General features: G+C 39.7%; 1 protein-coding gene across 3 annotated transcripts in view; it reads right to left on the reverse strand.

Annotated features, from left to right (window-relative positions):
- LOC126281738 (uncharacterized) overlaps positions 1–23,663 on the reverse strand; it is a 174,030-nt gene that overhangs the window by 72,599 nt on the left and 77,768 nt on the right. For all 3 annotated transcript variants that reach the window (XM_049980923.1, XM_049980924.1, XM_049980926.1), the window contains exons 5-6: positions 22,711–22,915; positions 9,096–9,268 (exon numbers count right to left, since the gene is read on the reverse strand). In XM_049980923.1, the coding sequence (XP_049836880.1) occupies positions 9,096–9,268; positions 22,711–22,915 (378 nt within the window). The remainder of the gene's footprint in view (positions 1–9,095; positions 9,269–22,710; positions 22,916–23,663) is intronic.

Genomic DNA, 23,663 nt, shown 5'->3' on the forward strand with positions numbered 1-23,663 from the left:
ATGAATTCGTTTTAACTGTAATAAACTCATGATCAAACTCCCTTTTTCAAGCCATTTGAAAACTGTTTTCAGGTCTTGAAATGCTTCTGCATGAGTTGATCCTACATTATTTTCTGCATCTAAATATCTTCTGTAACATCATCTTGCATTTCTTGATTTTTTTTTTTCCCTGCAATATATTTTCAACAATTTCATGATCTGAGATGACCTGAAAACACTGATCATTACTATCATAAGAGATCCGCTCTTTCATATCATTGGCATTACATTTGTAGCATCCGTTCAGTTACTAAATTTTTTTTACTTCTTTTTTAGTGTTCTATTCCAAGCTCTGTTCAGAGTCTTCCTTTCAGTCAAATCTACTGCCACGTAACAACAATCCTTTTAAATTCATCTCCTTGAACAATGAGAAAACAACTCCTCAACAGATAACAATCTGCATAAAAGTTGTTTTTTGTAAAGTAGTTTAAATGTTTCAATATCACTTTGATACACTGGTAGTAGCATGGATGTCGCATTAGGAGATAAAAAGTTTTACTGGAAACATTCCATTCTCTCCCTCTAACAGTTCAACTAAAGAATGGGTTGGCACATTATCCACTTTTATTTTTCTTCAGTGTTAAAAATGTTGCTATACCAATCAATGAATTTTCAGAGTTCACCCTTGCTCTTTTCTGGCTTTTATTATTTAATGGGACATTGATCTTTTAGAAGAATCTGGCATTTTTTGATTTTCCAATGAGCAGCAAAGGCGTTTTATGGATCCTGGTAGAATTGCATAAACTGATATTGTTACTTGCTCTTTACTAGTTTTATATGCTGGAGCTGAACTCTTTTGCTGAGAAAAAAGAGATTTTGATGGTAATTATTTCCAATTTCATCCAGTATCACCAGCATTGTAAAGAAAGTCCAGGTCATAGTTATCATCTAGTTATTTTTTTAAACCACCACTAAAAAAATTGCTGCATTTACATCAACTGACATTTTTTCAACTGACATTTTTTCAACTTGTATTTCCCACTCACAAATTCCATGATGAGATTCAAATCTATACAGCCAAATGCTACATGCAAAAATGATTCACCACCATCTATTTTTTATTTAACTGTAATGTCTTTTCACAGAGCAAAGGACCAGATATTGGTTGCGCAGTGATCATATCTGTAAAAACCAACAATACAAAGCTTCTTCCAAAAGTTCACTTTTCAGTTTCTTCACCACTCTTTGATGTTCCACTCCTGTCTTCACTTTCAAGTTTTCAGGACTGATTATAGTAGAAGTACTTACACAATGCATATCGGCTAACTTATGACTAGTTTCTCCATTTTTTTAATGAATCAATTAATCAATAACACCATGCTTTTGCTTTCGGTATTTTGACATTTTTAAGCACAGACACGACACTTTGCAGTGGCATAATGACTGGCAACTGTAACATAACAAAATAATGACAAAATTATTTGATTGGGTAGATAAAAAATCTACTCACCAAGAGGCAGCAGAACACACAAATAGAAGATGGTTGTAAGTGGCAAGCTTTTGGAGCTGGTGGCTCCTTCTTTAGGCAGAAGGACTGAAGGGGAAGTTAGAGGGGTGAAGGAAAAAGACTGGAGAGGTCTAAGGAAAGGTGTAGATTTTGGGAAAGTCATCCAGAACCATGGGTCAGGGAAGATTTAGTGTATGGAATGAGAAGGATAGACACAATGATGAAATATGTACTGTCTAACTCAAACAGTAATTATGATGTAAATAAATATAAAGAAACTTCCACATGGGAAAAATATATTAAAAACAAAGATTCCAAGACTTACCAAGCGGGAAAGCGCCGGTAGATAGGCACAATAAATAAAACACACACACAGAATTTCTAGCTTTCGCAACCAATGGTTGCTTCTTCAGGAAAGAGGGAAGGAGAGGGAAAGACGAAAGGATGTGGGTTTTAAGGGAGAGGGTAAGGAGTCATTCCAACCCCGGGAGCAGAAAGACTTCCCTTAGGGGGGAAAAAAGGACAGGTGTACACTCGCACACACACACATATCCATTCGCACATACACAGACACAAGAGACATTGCTTGATAAGTCTTGGAATCTTTGTTTTCAAACAATAATGAAATGCATGGGGCAGAGATCGTGTGGGGTGTGGGGCATGTTTTGCCAGCATGACATTTCCTTGCACCACAGATAAGACTACAAAAATATTTGCTCACAGTTGGCAATCTGGATAACCACAAATCCATGTAACTGAGGCTCGGATGATCGAATCTCCTCTGTAACCTTAAATTTGATGACATATTTTCTGTTAATAAAATATGTTTCTTCAAATTACTGAAGCCAAGTCACTGTTACTTCCTGGAGTTTCCTCATACTCTTAAATTCTTTACACTTTATCCCATTTACTTATTAATGTGCTTGATATATTGAAATACTTCACATCTTGCACTCAAGAGATAATAAATCACTGGCACCATCCCAAAGAAGTTATAAATTTTGCTTCTACAATATTTTTTGCAACATTAAAAGTACAATAAAGGAGAGAAACAACAAGATCAAATGTTAAGTGGCCATCTGGAGGAGACAAAAGAAAAACTCATACCATAATGCCCAGTGATAACACGATAGAAAAGGTAACAGTTGATTAATGATTAATGTGCTAATTTTCTTCTCCTGTATCGTTCAACCAGTCAACCAACCATGACTTATTAAAGTGCCAATTTGGTTATATTCACACCTATCAGCATTTGTTTTCTTTGCAATTGGAATTATTATATTCTTCTTCAAGTCTGAGGGTATTTTGCCCTGTCTCATACATCTTGCACACCAGATGGAACAGTTTTGTCATGGCTGGTTCACTCACGGTTATCAGTCATTCTGATGGAATGTTGCCTACTCTCAGAGCCTTGTTTCAACACATGTTGTTCAATGATCTGTCAAATTCTACTCGCAGTATCCTATCTCTCATCTCATCTTCATCTACATCCTCTTCCATTTCTATAATACTACTCTCAAGTACATCTCCCTTGTATAGACTCTCTATGTACTCCTTCCACCTTTCAGATTTCCCTTCTTTGTTTAGCACTGGTTTTCTATCTGAATTCTTGATATTCATAAAGTTGCTTCTCTTTTCTCGAAACACCTGTTTAATTTTCTTGTAGATGGTATTTATCTTTCCCCTAGTGATATATACTTATAATTCTTTACATTTCAGCTCTAGCCATTCCTGTTTAGCCATTTTTCACTTCCTGTCACTCTAATTTTTTTAGTTGTTTGTATTCCCTTTCACCTGCTTGATTTACTGTATTTTTATATTTTCTCCTTCCATCAATTAAATTTAATATCTCTTGTGTTATTAATGGATTTCTATTAGGACTTGTCTTTTTTTACATATCTGAACCTTTGCTGTCTTCACTATTTCATCTCTCAAAGCTATCCATTTATCTTTTACTGTATTTCTTTCCCCTCTTCTTGTCAATTGTTGCCTAATTCTCCCTTTGAAACTCTCAACAACCTATGGTTCTTTCAAATTATCTAGGTACCATTTCCTTAATTCACTATCTTTTTGCAATTTCTTCAGTTTTAATCTACAAATTCTGGTCAGAGATCACATCTGTCACTGGAAATGTCTTATAATTCAAAATCTGATTCCGAAATCTCTGTCTTAACATTACATAATCAACCTGAAACCTTCTGGTGTCTCCAGGTCTCTTGCACATGTACAACCTTCTTTTACAGTTCTTAAGCCACATGTTAGCAATGACTACATTATGCTCTGGGCAAAATTCTAGCAGTTGGCTTTCTCTTTCAGTCCTTTCCCTCATTCATATTCACCTACTATTTTTTTCTGATCTCCATCCTCCTACTACCAAATTCCAGTCTCACATCACTATTAAATTTTTGTGTCCCTTAATTAGCCACCAGCTTTCCTGAATTGTGCAAGTGGGAATCCTCCTACATTCCCATAACCCCCCTGGCCTCAGCCATTGTTAGTAAATGTTCTTCATCCACTCCAGCACTACACAGCCTTCTATTCCACCAATAACCTCACACAGTCCTTTTACTTCTCTCCTTTTCCCCTCCCCCCTCCCCACCAGCTCAACCTACCCTCCACCCACCTCCTGGCTGCTCTATCCTCTCCACTCCTCATCCCTGCCTGTATGCTGCCACAAGCAGCACTTTACTGTGCCGTACCCCTATCCTGCTATCCCTCCCTCTCCCTCCCCAGCCTCCTCCATAACTTGAACAAACCAGATTTCTTCTCCCACCATGCACAGTTACTCGCAGTCTGGCCTAGTGTTTTTGTTGTAACTGTTTGCTATGCACCATCTCCACTATATGGTGAGAAGCAACATTTCCCTTTTTAGATTTTTTTTAATCTTCCTGTCCAATTAATGGATCTAACATTCCACACGCTCATTTATAGAATGCCAGTTTAATTTATCCTGATGGCAATATTCTCCTGAGAGGCCCTTATTGCCAACATTTAAATGACATAAAATGGAATTCAGTAAATTTCTATAATGATAAGAGCCTTCTTCTCTTGTACCAATGAGGTTCTGAAGGGTACTTTACCCTGGAAATTTTATGTGTATACTTGCATCCTAAGTATCAGAATACTTTGCTATCTTTACTGTCTTCTGCAACTATGATGTTCACAATGTCATTATTCTATTTTCCAATATTATTCAGTATGGTCTTTGTTGCATAGGGCCATAAGATTATCAGTTATATTCATCAGTTCTTCTAATAGTGACTGAAAAACTCAACATGTTTCAATACTGCTGTGACTATCTATCATTGCATCATCATGAAGGATATTCTATCCAAAATCCTACCATCCAAAGTAGTATTCCATTATCTATCCCTGTAGATGATCCAAGTGCACATACAAACTCAACCTTCCTCTGCAGTCTAATAAGAATCATTTTCTATCTTACTGAGGGCTGAGGGGCAAAAGAATGTTGTCACACTATACACCCATTGTTTTACAGTTATGGTGCAGTGTCCTATATTATTATGGTACGTATTCAGCCGACTACATATATTAATTACCACTACCAAACTGTAGCTAATGCAAACTTGATCAAGTTGCTGAACATGCTGCACACACTACAACATCATGGACATCAAAGCTGCTTCAGTGCCTGTTCCATTTAGATAAAACATTATAAGTGGAAAACTGATGTTCCATTCTTTAGGCTACATAGAAGTTAGGGGAGGGGCAATTAATGCCCACCACCCCACAATTCAACCACAAGTGGGCACCAGTAAGGAAACAATGCTATTACCACCTAGCAGAACTGTTTGGTAAAACTTTTATGTGTAAAAGCTAAGGCTGAAGAGGAGTTCTTACGTGCAAACCAGAGACAGAATTTGCAGCACTAGTTAAATTTTGAGCCATCTAAGAAATGATTACTGTCTTACATCATGGTGATTCATAGTTTATCTGTGAAAACATACAAAAGTGCTTCAGACATTCAATCCTTCTCCTCCTCCTCCTCCTCCTCCTCCTCCTCCCCCCCCCTCTCCCCCTCTCCCTATACCTCCCCCTCCCCACCCCAAACCTGTAGTTTTTCTCTCTTTGGTTGGACATACAGTAGGTAAAATCTGCAATTAAATTACTTTTGATAAAATTATATTTCGACATAAAATGAAATATTAGGAAACAGTAAAACATTTCTTTTAGTGCACACACACAGAAATAATTCAGCTGAAGCATGAGTGAGCAGCAATCTTTTCCTTTCCATAAATACTGTCTTAACTGGATTATACTTATTTTCATAGTTTGCACTTTAGTGATTTAATCAAATTTTTCCTCTAATGTTGAACTATCCAATGTGTTTGTAATTCAGTGAAAATCTTTGAATATTTTGTCATTTTGTAGCCAGAAATAGCTTTGAACATTTTTAGTTACAGTTCTATTCCACACTGCATTGTAATGTTATTACATGTACTCTCCCTTTTCCCACCCTCCCAATTCTAAGATGACTGTTTAACACTTTCGCTGCGGATGACGCTTATAAGCATCACAACAGGCCACGAGCCAGTGCGGCTGATGCCTGTAAGCGTCCGCGCTCACTGTCTGATTACTCAGTCTAGTTGCAGCCTCTAAGCTAGCATCAAAGCTTGTAAATGTTTGTTTTGTGTGGTCAGTGTCCGTAATGGCGGATAATGAACCGACACCTGGACCTTCCAATGTAAAAAGGAGCAGGAAAAGTGTTAAATTGACAGAGGAACAGTTACTTAGTGTAATAGCTGACAGTGATTTGCTGTGTAGAGAGAACAAGGCATACCACGGAGATTGTCATTTAGAGGCTGCAGAAGAATTGCAGAGTGATGATAGCATGGAAACACAGCTTTTGAATCTGTTTCGTGACAGTTCCGAATCTGACGATATGGAGCAAGATGATTGTGTGGAAATCGATGATGAAAAAGAGCCCGACCTGTCACACGGAGATAATCCAGACGAGTCCTGGCATAAAGTACCACATATTATGCAGTATCACCCATTTACGAAGGAAGAAGTTTCGCAAATTCATCCTGCTGGCAATTCTCCTATGGGTTTCTTTAGATTATCGGTAACAGACGACTTGTTGCAACTTGCAGTTGATGAAATGAACGATAACACAGTCAACATATTGCTGAGCGAAAATACAAAAGAGAGATCTAGGATCTGTAAATTAAAACCTCTAAGTTTAGGTGAATTACTAGTTTTCCTGGGTGTTTCATTACATGTGGGTAACGTTAAATATCCACGATTACAAGACTCCTGAAAGAAAGGACTGCTGTTTGGGAATAGAGGAATAGCGATGAGTATAAGCAGAGACTGGCATTTGATCATATTACGCTCTCTGCATTTCGCAAAAAATCCACTCCCAGGAAACCCGAAACCATACGATCATTTATATAAGATACAACCTATATTGGATTATTTTAACACAAGAATGTCTCAATTGTATTACCCGGGAAGAGATTTATCAATAGATGAATCAATGATTCTTTGGAGGGGAGATTGTTATTTAGACAATACATTGCGTTGTAAAGCGTTCACTTCAGCCTTGTACAAACGAATTTGTCGTGCTAAATTTGTTTTAATAGCGCTGTAATTGAAGTGATGGGGTGTGTTTCGCTTACTAATTTCTACACATCCGGGCCTCCCCTGGACATCTACGATAAATGTAGACGGCTAATTCTCTCATACCAGGAGCAAACATGCTACTAAATTGACGACCTCTATCAGAGTCAATCCTAAAAATGAACATTTGAAGTAAATATACTTTCAAATGAATCCAGTTTCCTTTTTCCTTCTTTTTTTTTCCTTCTTAAGAATTTGTGTTTTGAAATCCAAATTTTTCCTCAATGCAGTGGATTTGTTGGTTGTTTGGACTGTATTTTTTGTTACATTATCAACAAATCACGAACATTTGAATGATGCCTGTGTCCCCTATAGGTGTCAGACAGCAAACAGACTTTAAAACATGACCACAATACAGTCGAAACTTATTTGAAGTAATGCTTCTAAAGTGGTATCATTAAGTCAGTACAGAACACGATCCTACAGATCTTACAAGGCCTTGACATCAGCCTGTAGCTCAGGTGTGATTAGGAGCGCCGGCTCAGGCGGTACCTGCTATTTCAGAGTATTACCGGCCCACACTTGAGCATTACCAGGCCGCACTGGAGACTTTTGAGCCTGCACCGATGCCGCAGCGAAAGTGTTAATAAACTAATTTTCTGGGATTATGCATCAAATTTTGTTTGAATAATTGAAAGTTGTGTTGATGGATATTCAAATGATGGTTTCTTGCAGAATGTACACAAGAAGCACTGAATCCACTAGAAATTTTGCTATACTGAGAAAAGCGTTTGGGGCTGAGACTGCAGAACTATTCCACTGTGTGTCACATGACCACACTGCACGCAAATGGTTGCAACTGTTTTCAGATTCTGAGATTTGTATAAAATTCTGTCTTAGTTATGGGAAACAGTGTCTTGTTCGGTTATTCTTGTTAAAACTTAACAACCATTTCTCTAATAAGCCACCACACTAGTACCTTTACAAAACCATCTTTCAGAAAATACACTCCCAGTCTTTATCTCCACTTCAGTGTTTTGCTTCAGTATCCTGCTTCACAGTTATTATTGTTATTATTACTATTATTATTATTGTTCCCAGAATGAGATTTTTCACTCTGCAGCAGAGTGTGCATTGATGTGAAACTTCCTGGCAGATTAAAACTGTGTGCCGGACCAAGACTTGAACTTGGGACCTTTGCCTTTTCCGGGCAAGTGCTCTACCAACTGAGCTACCCAAGCACAACTCACGCCCCGTCCTCACAGCTTATTATTGTTGTTATCATCATCATCATCACATCATCATCATTATCATTATCATTATCTTCCATCAGTTTGAATTCCCTTATCACAGGCATCTCATTGACTTCAGATACAGGTCTACATTATGTTAAGGCTATTGGTCACTGGTGTCCTGGAAACCATAACATTTATTTTTAATTCTAATAACTTTAATTATGCTAAGCAATACTTTGGTAGCTTCATGTATGAAGCCGAACCACGCACACTTAACCTTTAGACAATTCAAAACAGCTAACATCACAATATGTGCAAAAAATTCTTGCTCCCATTCTTTGTATTTAATTCAGCTTTCATAGAATTCAATGAACCCTATAGGTCTGGAATTATTTGTGCATGTATTACACAATTATTAGTGTTGCTAATGCTCTGACAGTCTGACAGTTTCAGTAATAGTCACAAACCAAAAACCAACATGGTGTCGTTGACTTTTTGTGTTATCCTCTATTATGAGATGCTACTACTTGGCACTACTACAAAACAGCATGCAGTTTCTACGCCAGTACAAACATGCTGCAATAATATGGATATACAGTTCTAAACGAGTGCCAGGAAAAAATTGTGAATAATGAAATAGTAACAAGCTAATTTTGTTGTTGCTTCTATATAAGCACGGATATGGTTAGGAGACTTAGGCAATGGGTCACAAAATATTCTACATCTGTGGACACACTAATGTGGGCTACTAATTGCACTGCCATTCCAATGGTTATTGTACAGAACCTTACCTCAACTGCTGGTGGCCGTAAGTGGAGATGAATCAGTGATGGATATTCAGATGCCATTAAGTTTACTGTTTTGTCAGGGCACACTGATTTTAATCTGCGTGAAGGAATATTGAGTAAAGGAGGATATGGAAATAAATATTCCACATTACAAAACTGTTTTTCTGAAGGGGAACCTGGAAAAAATAATAATGTAAGATTCAATTTAATGTGAACTATATTACTGAGATACACATAATATTTGCAATACACCATAATATAACAGATGAGACTCATATAATGTAGTATATGATACATGAAACTAGTATACGAGCCAATAGGCTATAATTCCATTACACACATTTATAGGTACATCTTTACTTTCAACTTGCACCAGTTATTGTTAAATGATATTTAATGCAATAATAGAGAATATAAATTATTTTAATATAACTCCTGTTCGAAGATTTGCAAACAGATGACAACAATTATTTGTAAAATATCCATGTAAAAATTAATAGTTTTAAACAGGGGGTGAAAAAGAGTAATCTGTGTGAAATATTAAAAACTGTCACATGGAACTACTACAACTGCAGGCAAGTGAAGGACCAGAATGAACTTTCACTCTGCTGTGGAGTGTGCTTGTTATGAAACTTCATGGTAGATTAAAACTGTGTGTCAGACCAAGACTCGAACTTGAGACCTTTGCCTTTCACGAGCAAGTGCTCAATCAACTAAGATACTACTCATTCTGGAAACATCTCCTGGGCTGTGACTAAGCCATGTCTCCGCAGTATCCTTTCTGTCAGGAGTGCTAGTCCTGCAAGTTATGCAGGAGAACTTCTTTTAAGTTTTGAAGTAGGAGATGAGATACTGGTGGAAGTAAAGCTGTGAGGACAGAGTTGTGCTGGGGTAGCTCAGCTGGCAGAGCATTAGCCAGCGAAACACAAGGGTTGTGAGTTCCAAGTCTTAGTCTGGCACACAGTTTTCATCTGTCATGAAATTTTAAGTCAAGGACTAATTTAATTCCAGCCAAAATTAATGTAGTGTAATAGTAGCTGTTAAAAATACTCATGTTGTAATGTTTGAAACTGAAAGCATCTATATTTGATGAACTAATAATAAGAACTATGTTTATGTTTTCTACTGTGCATAATGATATGCTGAAATAATTTCATATGTACCACTCATCATTGTAAATTAATTAAAATACTGTTTCTAATAATGCCTAAGGCTGATGACATTCTGCAATTACTGTGGAGTAGTACTGGTTGTTGTATTAGAGCACTGCAAGTCAGACAATAATTGCTATAGTAAGTTTTTGGCAGCAAGTTTGTGGTTCTTGCTAAGGAATGGAGGTAAGACTCTTCTAAGGTTCAGTTTGTAACTTGATCAGAATAAAATCAAAGAGCTATTTATTACATGGAATTTGAATTTTTGTTTCAAAAGTTACCATACATGAACTGCCAATGTAATACCAGCATGTTCATATAGCAAGAACCCAAGAATGCTGCAGCAATTAGATAGAAACATCAACAATTCTCACCAAATGAAATTACCATCTAGCTAGAAATAATGAATGCAGTATTACCCATTCAAACAATTGGTAATATGAAAGTAAATTTGCTGAAGCAGATGTGACCAATAAAGTTAAAAATTTGGATTTCATTAATTTATTCTCACAATTTGTTTAAGAACAGAATATTACAACACACACTATTTTGGTGCAGATATTACACAACACATCCATTGCATGATAGTATTTGTTGTCTTTTCCTACACAATTTATAAAGTAAATATGTGTCATTTCTTTTATGTCTCTTAGCCTTTTATACATTCATGGGAGAAGCTATATAATTTATTAAGAAAGTAACCCAATACATTCCTTTTCTGTACATGAACTGTTCCCCTTGCCACAAAACGTTCTCCCTGGAATGTCTGTTAACACCAAAGCAATCAATGTAACATGATTAATTAAAACCAGATTCAAGAAAAAAAGGTCCAAGTTTGGCCTCTCAGAAATGCCAAGGGCATGAGTAACAGAACAGAATGTTATTTGGGTGTAACCTTAATGATGAGATGCTCCATGCATTCACCTCGAGGAATTTAGGGAAGCCACATAAAACTGGGGTCACCACATAGGGATTTAGAACCTGGTTTCCTCAGTACACTTCAGGCCACGTCATTCAGTAACTGGGTGCAATTCTTTCTTTGTCTACTATAATCAAGAATTAATTCAAAGTAAATGAGAGCTCAGGTTTTTCATGAAGGTTGTTATTTATTTATTTACTTATTTATTCATCCAGCGATCATCTGATGATATAGTATTTGTCATCACAACACCATGAAAGTAAATAGTTCAAATACACTGGCAGAACAAAAATAACAGCACCAAGAAGGAGTTTAGAGAGATAAATGAAAGTTGGTAGGCATGTTTCTACACTTGGAAGATGACATCTATTCAAACTTTGCACCAGTCATGAGGATGCAAATTAGGTTTGCTTTAAATATGTGCAATAATGATTGTGAGCATTATCTATCTTTGAGATTGGACATCACGAGTTGATGTTAGTCAAGAAGGCATTTAAGAAGATGAATCACCATTATCAACAGCTCACTGAGGTTGAACAACATCATGTGATAGGGCTACTAGAAGCTGGATATTCCTTCTGCAATACTGCAGAAAGACTTCACAGGAATGTAGTCATTGTACATAATTGCTGGCAGCGGTGGTTATGGGAAAGTACACTTGCAAGAAGACTGAGTTCTGGATGGTCGTGTGGCACTATGGAGGGGAAGACAATCATGTTTGTCACATGGCTGTGGTGCATCATACTGCAGCTGCAGCAACAGTTTGGGCAACAGCTGATACCACCATGACACAGCAAACTGTCACAAACTGGGTACTTCAAGAACAACTCAGAGCCAGTCACCCTGTAGCATGTATTCCACTGACACTAAACCACCACTGTTTGTGAGTGCCAGTGACGCTGTGTGTTGGTTAGTAGGAAGCCAGCTGAGGAGCTGTAAACAACCTGTCTGTGTACTATGCACACTGAACCTACATCTGGAGTTACGGACTGGGGTGCAAGTTCGTATGACAGTAGGAGCATTCTCGTGGTTATCCTGTACATCCTGATTCCAAATTTGTACACCAATTTGGCAATTCGACATGTTGTGCTGACATTCATGAACAGCATTCAAGAGGGTGTTTTCCAATAGGATTATGCTCACCCACATACTACTGTTGTAACCCAACGTGCTCTACAGAGTGCTGAACTGTTGCCTTTGGCTGCTGGATCACCAGATCTGTCTCCAATCGAGCATGTGTGGGATCTCGTCGGACCACAACTCCAATGTTATCCGTAACCAGCAGTGACAAACTCTGTACTGACTGACCAAGTGCAACAAGCATCAAACTCCATCCCACAAACTGACATCCAGTACCTGTCAAACACAGTGCATGCATGTTTGTATGCTCGCTTATTAAAGTACAACATTTCACATTGCCAATGGCTTTTCTTGCTCTTACTTTAAACTGCGATCTTGCAATGTTAACACTTAAATATGGCACTTACACAAATATATACCCAAAATTTCATTACTTTACATTAATTATATCTTTGTGTAGGGATTTTTTTTCACCGCTGCATACAGGCATACAGAATACTCTTGTATAAGGATGTTTTCACAAGAATAAGACATGGTCATCCACGGCCTCGCTGAAGGATCTATTCCAACTTTTGCCCGGAATGACTTAGGATAACCTTGGAAAATGTAAAGCCCAAATTACACGATGCACCTAATCCATACACCTATGCAGCAGTGCCCTAAGCAGGCATATCTGTAACTACGAATTGGTTCACGTAGGCCTACACAATGTGATCAAAAGTATCCGGATATCCTCAAAAACATACGTTTTTCATATTAGGTGCATTGTGCTGCCACCTACTGCCAGGTACTCCATATCAGCGACCTCTGTAGTCATTAGACATTCTGAGAGAGCAAAATGGGGTGCTCCATGGAACTCACGGACTACAAACGTGGTCATATGATTGGGTATCACTTGTGTCATATGTCTGTACGCGAGATTTCCACACTCCTAAACATCCCTAGGTCCAATGTTTCCAATTTGATAATGAAGCAGAAACGTGAAGGGACATGTACAGCACAAAAGTGTACAGGCCGATCTCATCTGTTGACTGACAGAGATCGCCGACAGTTGAAGAGGATCATAATGTGTAATAGACAAACATCTATCCAGACCATCACACAGAAATTCCAAACTGCACCAGGATCCACTGCAATTACTATGACAATTAGGCAGGAGGTGAGAAAACTTGGATTTCATGGTCAAGCGGCTGCTCATAAGCCACACATCACACCGGTAAATGCCGAACATCACCACGATTGGTCTAAGGAGCATAAACACTGGACGATTAACAGTGGAAAAATGTTGTGTGGAGTGACGAATCATGGAACACAATGTTGCGATTCAATGGCAGGGTGTACGTATGGTGAATGCTCAGCGAACGTTATCAGCCAGCATGTGCCCACAGCAAAATTTGGAGGCAGTGGTGTTATGGTCTGTTTGCATTTTTCATGGAATGAGCTTGCAGCCCTTGTTATTTTGTGTGGCACTATCACAGCACATGCCTACATTGATGTTTTAAGCACCTTCTTGCTTCCCACTGTTGAAGAGTAATTCAGGGAAGGCGATTGCATCTTTCAGCACAATTGAGCACCTGTCTATAATGCATGGCCTGTGGTGGAGTGGTTACACGACAACAAAATCCCTGTAATGGACTGGCCTGCACAGAGTTCTGATCTGAATCCTACAGAACCCCACTGGGATGTTTTGGAACCGATTTCGTGCCAGGCCTCACCGACTGACATTGATACCTCTCCTCAGTGCAGCACTCCATGAAGAATGGGCTGCCATTCCCCAAGAAACATTCCATTACCTGACTGAACGTATGCATGCGAGAGAGGAAGCTGTCATTGAGGCTAAGGGTGGGCCAACGCCATACTGAGTTCCAGCATTACTGATGGAGAGCACTATGAACTTTTAAGTCATTTTCAGCCAGGTGGCCGGATACTTTTGATCACATAGTGTATTACACCATCCACATGGGATATACCTGGAGCACATGTGCATTAAATGATGATAATGCACAAAACGCAAACAGAACAGTCTGATATCTTGTAAAGTCATTCGTTCTTCCACGCAAAACACAAGGGGTGGCATGTGACATATTGGAACATCATTCATCAAAATATTTATGTGAGCTCAATGTTCCTATTCAATAAGAAATAGTTTTTATCATTATTTATTAAATGAGTGTTATTCTCTTTTGTAGGTTTCTACTGTTCTGAACTACAGACTCAACAGTTAGTTTTGTATTACAACACTTGGTTAAACAGGTAAAAGTACATATAAGTTTACATTTATACACCGAAGACGGATTTAGCAAGTGTGACACAGTCATGAGGGAGGCTATTTCACATTCTCGAAAGAAAGAATGAAATCATATGTTTATATTAAAATTTCACGCCGATCACCTGCCACCCTACCTAAAACCTCTTTCCTCGTCACCTTGGCCAGCTTCATCCTGACCCACAACTTCTTCACTTTTGAAGGCCAGACACACCAACAATTAAAGGGAACAGCCATGGGTACCAGGATGGCCCCTTCAAATGCCAACCTATTTATGGGTCGCTTAGAGGAAGCCTTCTTGGTTACCCAAGCCTGCCAACCCAAAGTTTGGTACAGATTTATTGATGACATCTTCATGATCTGGACTCTGAAGAACAACTCCAGAATTTCCTCTCCAACCTCAACTCCTTTGGTTCCATCAGATTCACCTGGTTCTACTCCAAATCCCATGCCACTTTCCTAGACGTTGACCTCCATCTGTCCAATGGCCAGCTTCATACATTCATCCACATCAAACCCACCAACAAGCAACAGTACCTCCATTATGACAGCTGCCACCCATTCTATATCAAACGGTCCCTTCCCTACAGCCTAGGCCTTCGTGGCAAACGAATCTGCTCCAGTCCTGAATCCATGGACCTTTACACCAACAACCTGAAAACAGCTTTCGCATCCCGCAACTACCCTCCCGACCTGGTACAGAAGCAGATAACCAGAGCCACTTCCTCATCCCCTCAAACCCAGAACCTCTCACAGAAGAACCCCAAAAGTGCCCCACTTGTGACAGAATACTTCCCGGGACTGGATCAGACCTTGAATGTGGCTCTCCAGCAGGGATACGACTTCCTAAAATCCTGCCCCGAAATGAGATCCATCCTTCATGAAATCCTCCCCACTCCACCAAGAGTGTCTCCGCCGTCCACCTAACCTTCGTAACCTCTTGGTTCATCCCTATGAAATCCCCAAACCACCTTCCCTACCCTCTGGCTCCTACCCTTGCAACTGCCCCCAGTGTAAAACCTGTCCTATGCACCCTCCCACCACCACCTACTCCAGTCCTGTAACCCGGAAGGTGTACACGATCAAAGGGAGAGCCACGTGTGAAAGCACCCACGTGATTTACCAACTGACCTGCCTGCACTGTGACACTTTCTATGTGGGAATGACCAGCAACAAACTGTCCATTCGCATGAATGGACACAGGCAGACAGTGTTTGTTGGTAATGAGGATCACCCTGTGGCTAAACATGCCTTGGTGCACGGCCAGCACATCTTGGCACAGTGTTACGCCGTCCGAGTTATCTGGATACTTCCCACCAACACCAACCTATCCGAACTCCGGAGATGGGAACTGGCCCTTCAGTATATCCTCTCTTCTCGATATCCGCCAGGCCTCAACCTCCGCTAATTTCAAGTTGCCGCCGCTCATACCTCACCTGTCTTTCAACAACTTCTTTGCCTCTGTACTTCCGCCTCGACTGACATCTCTGCCCTTACTCTTTGCCTTTAAATATGTCTGCTTGTGTCTATGTATGTGCGGATGGAAAGTCTTTCCACTCCCGGGATTGGAATGACTCCTTACCCTCTCCCTTAAAACCCACATCCTTTCGTCTTTCCCTCTCCTTCCTGAAGAAGCAACCATCGGTTGCAAAAGCTAGTAATTCTGTGTGTGTGTTTGTGTGTTTTGTTCACTGTGCCTGTCTGCCGGCGCTTTCCCGCTTGGTTAGTCTTGGAATCTTTGTTTTTAATATATTTTTCCCATGTGGAAGTTTCTTTCTATTTTATTTAAATCATATGTTTATACATTTTGTGATCACACCAGCCTCAATCACTGATAAAATACTGGGAAATGCCCTGTTATGTTGCAGGCTGGTTGTAACATTACGTTCCCTGATGAGTGGGGAATCTTTTAAGAGTCTGGGTTTTAGCCACAGAATAGTACAGCCCACCATTTCAAAAGTTGTTGTGGATGTATGCACTGCAATTTGCAGCACTTGAAAGAACCAATACTTAAAGGTGTACTTGTGTTATTTTTCCAAGTTTTGAATATACGGTATATAAGGGCTGCTCAGAGTTTTTTCAGTCTTCGTCTATTGCACTGGGCAAAACTGCACGAACTTTGTTGCCTATCATTACCTGTTTTTCTTTTCAGGCATGCTGAAATAAACAAGAGATGCATTCAAAATAAATATGAACTTTCATAAGTTAAGGCATTACAGTACAAATCAAAAATCTCCGTGTGGCATTATATGCATATTGCTCAGAAAGAAATTATTGCCGACCAATCGTATTATGATACAGCGAGCCACATGTACGCCTTTCCTCGCTGTATGCCTGAATTAAGATGCTTAATGCCTCTTTGCTCCATTTCATTTCTAGAACATGAAGTAATCAATAGAAATAATGCTTTCACAAACAGTATACTGGTAAAAAAGTTTTTTTTCTGCATTTATGAAAAACCTACTTACTGGGGAGGGGGGGGGGGGGGGGGGGGGGGGAACAACACAGGAAACCTCAACATGAAAATCTGAAATAAGCTACTCGCCACCAAGCAGTAAGCAAATAACAAGCAGAAAACACTGCAGCAGCCCCTACTGTGCAAGCACGCATTATTGGTAACCTAGTGGGCATGTGTGGATTGACGGCAGTTCAGATAATGTGTCTGCTAATTTTCGTAATTTCACCCGTTTCTACCACTAGATGGCTGTCGTGTCAGACCATCGTGTAATACCTGCTTAAATGAGGCTGGTCAGACACAGCAAACCCTATCCTTGTGAATATGAGATCAGTATCTTAACAACTGCACTGCCTCATTCTGTTGGTCCTACAACAGAATGTTCCTTTGTTCACACACAACTTGCATAAAATAATCTGTTATTTATATATGTAAAGCACAGCATATGTGTGTATGTTCAGGATCTCCTCCCAAACCCCTAGATTGATTTCAACTAAATTTGGCATGGAAACAACAGGCCTCATGAGTATCAACACTGTGGGGTTTATAACCTCCTAGCTCTCACAGTGGTGGAGATATGGGCAAAAGAGTGTTTTTTTTTCCAGACCCTGGTGTATAGACTGCCCTACATGACAGTCATGTTCTGTGGTAACAATATCGGCCTTCCAAATCAACCTGCTTTCAGGGCAGCCTACATGTTAGGAGCAAAGAACGGTTTTTCTTGCTGATGAGTAGGCCGCCCTGCATGACACATGTGTTGTGTTGGAGTAGTACTGACCTGCTTTATTGAGCTGTAGGAGCTAGACATGTCAATGAGGAAGGCTGCGAAGAGGTTGAGATGGATACATCTACATCTACATCTACATCTACATGACTACTCTGCAATTCACATTTAAGTGCTTGGCAGAGGGTTCATCGAACCACAATCATACTATCTCTCTACTATTCCACTCCCGAACAGCGAGCGGGATAAACGAACACCTAAACCTTTCTGTTCGAGCTCTGATTTCTTTTATTTTATTTTGATGATCATTCCTACCTATGTAGGTTGGCCTCAACAAAATATTTTCGCATTCGGAAGAGAAAGTTGGTGACTGAAATTTTGTAAGAAGGTCTCGCCGCGACGAAAAACGTCTATGCTTTAATGACTTCCATCCCAACTCGTGTATCATATCTGCCACACTCTCTTCCCTATAATGTGATAATACAAAACGAGCTGCCCTTCTTTGCACCCTTTCGATGTCCTCCGTCAATCCCACCTGGTAAGGATCCCACACCGCGCAGCAATATTCTAAAAGAGGATGAACGAGTGTAGTGTAAGCTGTCTCTTTAGTGGACTTGTTGCATCTTCTAAGTGTCCTGCCAATGAAACGCAACCTTTGGCTCACCTTCCCGACAATATTATCTATGTGGTCCTTCCAACTGAAGTTGTTCGTAATTTTAACACCCAGGTACTTAGTTGAATTGACAGCCTTGAGAATTGTACTATTTATCGAGTAATCGAATTCCAACGGATTTCTTTTGGAACTCATGTGGATCATCTCACACTTTTCGTTATTTAGCGTCAACTGCCACCTGACACACCATACAGCAATCTTTTCTAAATCGCTTTGCAACTGATACTGGTCTTCGGATGACCTTACTAGACGGTAAATTACAGCATCATCTGCGAACAGTCTAAGAGAACTGCTCAGATTGTCACCCAGGTCATTTATATAGATCAGGAACAGTAGAGGTCCCAGGACGCTTCCCTGGGATAGAGGGGGTAATGAACAGAGTGAGAAGGAAATGGATAGAGGGAGGGGGGGAGACGTGAAGATGCATCAGGCATGTTGAAGGTAGGCAGTTAGAAAAGGAAGAGAGGGAGGTGGAGATGGAAAGAGAAAAGGGAAGGGGAATATAGTCAGAGGGAGTGGGGAGGAAGATATGATCTGAGGGAGGGGGGCAAGATATGGCCATGGATGAAATGAACAAAGAGAGAAGGAGGAGGAGGAGGAGATGATGAGACAGAGAGAGTGGAGAGGAGGAGGTAAACAGACAGAGGTGGGAGGATAAGGTGAACAAAGGGAGGAAGAGATGGTCACAGAGATGGTAAGGAGGAGTTGAGTTCAATGCATGTGTCAAATGCATGTGCACGCAAAACTGTGGGGAAAGGCTAGTTTTTAATATAAAATCAGATGATGGAAAATCGGAGGTGAAATAATAAAAATATGAAATGGATAGATTGCTACTCACCACACAAAGTTGATATTGAGTGTCAGAGAGGCACATTGAAAAAATACTTGTAGATATTATCAGCTATCAGACTATGACTGTCATCAGATGCAGACAAAACACACACACATACACACACACACACACACACACACACACACACACACACACACAGAGAGAGAGAGAGAGAGAGAGAGAGAGAGTCATTTTTGCACTGTTTCTTCGCAACTTCCTACACTATCGTTGCACAAACTATGGACAACTGCTGGTGGCTCCAGGACCACAAACATACTACCAAGCAGCATCAATATTTCCACATCCTGCCTTCAGAATGGTGAATTCTATCTCTATTTCCAATAATGATGATATTGAATGCATCTAAAATCTTGACGCCAAAAAGGCACTGAACATTGTTCATGGAAATCAATAATTTCTTCCAATATTTGCCATTAAAATATGGACCATGTTTGTAAAATTATTATCTTGGTATTTAAAAAATATTATTGCCTGGGGTAGGCAAAACAAGATATCACAGCTTGCAGGTTCATAATCTTTTTAGCAGCTAGGTATGAGTTCAACCTTACTAACACAGGGATTCTCGATTGGACGGGAAAAAAAGTAACAACATGCCATGTATCACCCAAAAACCACTGGAATTTAAATTGCCCCACAAAACATGTCTAAGCTAAACAGAATCATAATCCAACATGGCAGACAGGAGTATCTTTTTACACAAATTGGCTAATCAACAACCACCACTTTGTGAGTGTGAAGAGCCACAAACAGTGAGAAACATCACAGAAGCACGCTCCACAAGATCATACAATGGTAGACCAGAAGACTTCTTGCTAGCGACTCCAAACTTGACATATTATGTAAATATTCTAGATGTTAGTATGATTTTATGATATATGTATTAATGTTCTATATCGCATGTATTAATTTGAAAGTTCCAAAATGCTGTATGAGAAATAAGTAAATTCTATGATATTATTAAAAACAAAGATTCCAAGACTTACCAAGCGGGAAAGCGCCGGCAGACAGGCACATGAACAAAACACACAAACACACACACAGAATTACGAGCTTTCGCAACTGGCAGTTGCTTCGTCAGGAAAGAGGGAAGGAGAGGGAAAAATGAAAGGATGTGGGTTTTAAGGGAGAGGGTAAGGAGTCATTCCAATCCCGGGAGCGGAAAGACTTCCCTTAGGGGAAAAAAAGGACAGGTGTACACTCGCACACACACACACATATCCATCCGCACATACACAGACACAAGCAGACATATTTAAAGGCAAAGAGTTGTATTGACTGTTGACTGGCATATGTATATTTCTAGCACTCAGATGACATTTGTCTTTGCTGGAAATTTTATTTTATGATTTTTATCATAATGAAAGTGGCCGTGGTGGTCTACCAGGTAGATAACTTGACTCCGACTTTAGACGTTACGAGTTCAATCACAGATAGGACTGGGATCTGTTTTTCAACAATGCCTGGCTAACAATGATTCTTTTTTCTTTTCTTCACTTAATTTCACCATGTATGGAGCCAATGTATATAGCATCTCACTTCAGTAATGCATAGGTTTTGCCAATATACCATTACCTGGAATGGCATGGGATCCCATAAACATCTAGCTACCTTACACCTATAATGACCTAAACGTAGCTAAATAGAGCATGTGTACATGTCAATGGATGAAAATGTATCCCTTTAATTTTTAAGGATCCTCTCAGTCTTGGATGAAACACTAGTAACACAGAACTATGTGTTCAATCTCTTTAAACCTTTTTTGAAAATATAAGTAACTGGACAGATAAAAAAAATCTACTCACCAAGCAGTGACAGGAGAACATGCTTATAACAGCTATTACAGTTTGCTAGCTTTTGGGGCCAGTGGCTCCTTCTTCTGGCAGGAGAGTTGACGGGGAGGTAAGAGGGGTGAAGGGAATGGGCTGGCGGGATGTAGGGAAAGGGGTAGAGTTTGAAAAAGTTGCCCAGAGTTCCGGTCAGGAGAGTATTACCAGATGGGAAGAGAAAGAAAACCATTTATTTCTTCTGGCTGCTCTTTCTGTCCTACAGGCACTTGTAAAAACGTATACTGAATCTTTTGTTCAAGAGTGCCTATTCTGCTGAAAAATAGTCTGTGGTGACTGAACTCCCTTTCAAATGATCTACATGTAAGATAGCTCTTGTTTTATGGACAGGTATCCTCAGTAACATGCTGAGCTGAGATGACATGTTACATGAAAATAGTGATTGAGGTGACCAACTTCTGGCAAACACTGTGGGGCAAGAGTCCATGTTCTTTTCTATAACAGTACATTCAGGGAGAGTATCTCCATATTTTATTCACATCACGCTGAACTGAATCTTGTAATTCGTAGCATTAAAACAATGTAAAAATACATGCCCAAGAAGCAATTTTTGAATGTTTATCTATGTTTCACAATGACTATTAGCATGCATCTGTGGTGAATCAACTGTCACCTCAAAATGATGAGCAGATACTTCACCCAAATACTGTGGAGTTTCAGCAACACCATCTTATGCACTGCTTAGAAGCCTTAGCAAAATGTATTATGGCAGGAATGCCTGAATCAGCATATTTTAAACCTACTACTCATTAGGTTAAATAAACAGCATGTGCATATCTTAAAGTTCTGTCATACCGAAGTTGATGAGTAACAAGATCTGTTTCTTTTTTTATAGGTTTATATAATTTTCACTTTTCGTGCAATTTTTTATTGACAGATAAAATATTTGTGGCACATCTAATTAAATGTCTGAAGCAACAAGAAAATATATATATATATATATATATATATATATATATATATATATATATATATATATTAAAAATAAAGATTCCAAGACTTACCAAGCGGGAAAGCGCCGGCAAACAGGCACATGAACAAAACACACAAACACACACACAAAATTACGAGCTTTCGCAACTAGCAGTTGCTTCGTCAGGAAGGAAGGAAGGAGAGGGAAAAATGAAAGGGTGTGGGTTTTAAGGGAGAGGGTAAGGAGTCATTCCAATCCCGGGAGCGGAAAGACTTCCCTTAGGGGAAAAAAAGACAGGTGTACACTCGCGCACACACACACACACATATCCATGATGGATATGTGTGTGTGTGTGTGCGAGTGTACACCTGTCTTTTTTTCCCCTAAGGGAAGTCTTTCCGCTCCCGGGATTGGAATGACTCCTTACCCTCTCCCTTAAAACCCACACCCTTTCATTTTTCCCTCTCCTTCCTTCCTTCCTGATGAAGCAACTGCTAGTTGCGAAAGCTCGTAATTTTGTGTGTGTGTTTGTGTGTTTTGTTCATGTGCCTGTTTGCCGGCGCTTTCCCGCTTGGTAAGTCTTGGAATCTTTATTTTTAATATATTTTTCCCATGTGGAAGTTTCTTTCTGTTTTATTTACATCGTCATATATATATATATATATATATATATATATATATATATATATATATATATATATATATATATATATCCCTCTCTGAGTGTTGATGAGACTCACCCCTTGAAAAAGGATCATGGAAACCAAGCCACATGCAGCGAAATGTAGGACGAGATGCTCCTAATACCAGATCTCGCAGGAAATGTGAGATATAGGAGGAAGCATCTGCCACATTTATTACTAATGTTTCCAAAGCTGGAAAACTGAAGTTGTATGGCCTGTAAACAGGGGAAAGTTGGTTGCCTTCACTGCCATAGGACAATATCTGAAAGTAAAATAATCATTCAATACAAGGGACAAAAATAGAAAAATTCGGATGGATAGAGAGCTATAGTATTTGTTCCATAGATCTACGTTGATTTTATTATCAAGGCTGTAGAACATGGCATGAAAACAAAAAATACAATAAAACAATCAAAAGTCAATGATGGAACAACAACAATGTTATGAAAAGGATAGACTGCTACTCAACACATTGAGAAGGCATTGAGTTGCAGACAGGCACAATGTGAAAAGACTACTAAACATTTACGTTTCTGCACTGAAGGCCTTCTTTGGAAATGGCATTGCGCACAGACAAAACAGGCACGTATGCATGTGTACACAAGCATAACTCTCACACAAACATAGCCATTGTCTATGGCTGCTGAGGACAAACTGTGAACTGCATCTGATTCTAACATGAGCAGTAATCCGAGATAGATGGTGGGGTCAGTAGGAGACATGGTTCAGGAAGGGGGAGGGGCTGCAGGGTAAGAGTAGGGGATGGTGAAGTGCTACTTGTGGGAGTGTACCAGGATGTGGTGGGGACAAGACAGGGCTACTGTTGCAGAGTTGGACTAATGTGTGTGTGTGTGAAAGGGGGGGGGGGGGGGGGTGCACAGAAAATGGAGAAAGGGAAAGGACTAGCTGGTGCTTTTTCTGCTCCCCCCCCCCCCCCCCCCCTGAAGCACAGCCGCCTGTCTCTGCAAACAATAGCCCTATCCTGTCCCCAATACATCCCACATGCTGCA

This window comes from Schistocerca gregaria, chromosome 7, assembly GCF_023897955.1.
Source record: "Schistocerca gregaria isolate iqSchGreg1 chromosome 7, iqSchGreg1.2, whole genome shotgun sequence".
NCBI lineage: Eukaryota > Metazoa > Arthropoda > Insecta > Orthoptera > Acrididae > Schistocerca > Schistocerca gregaria.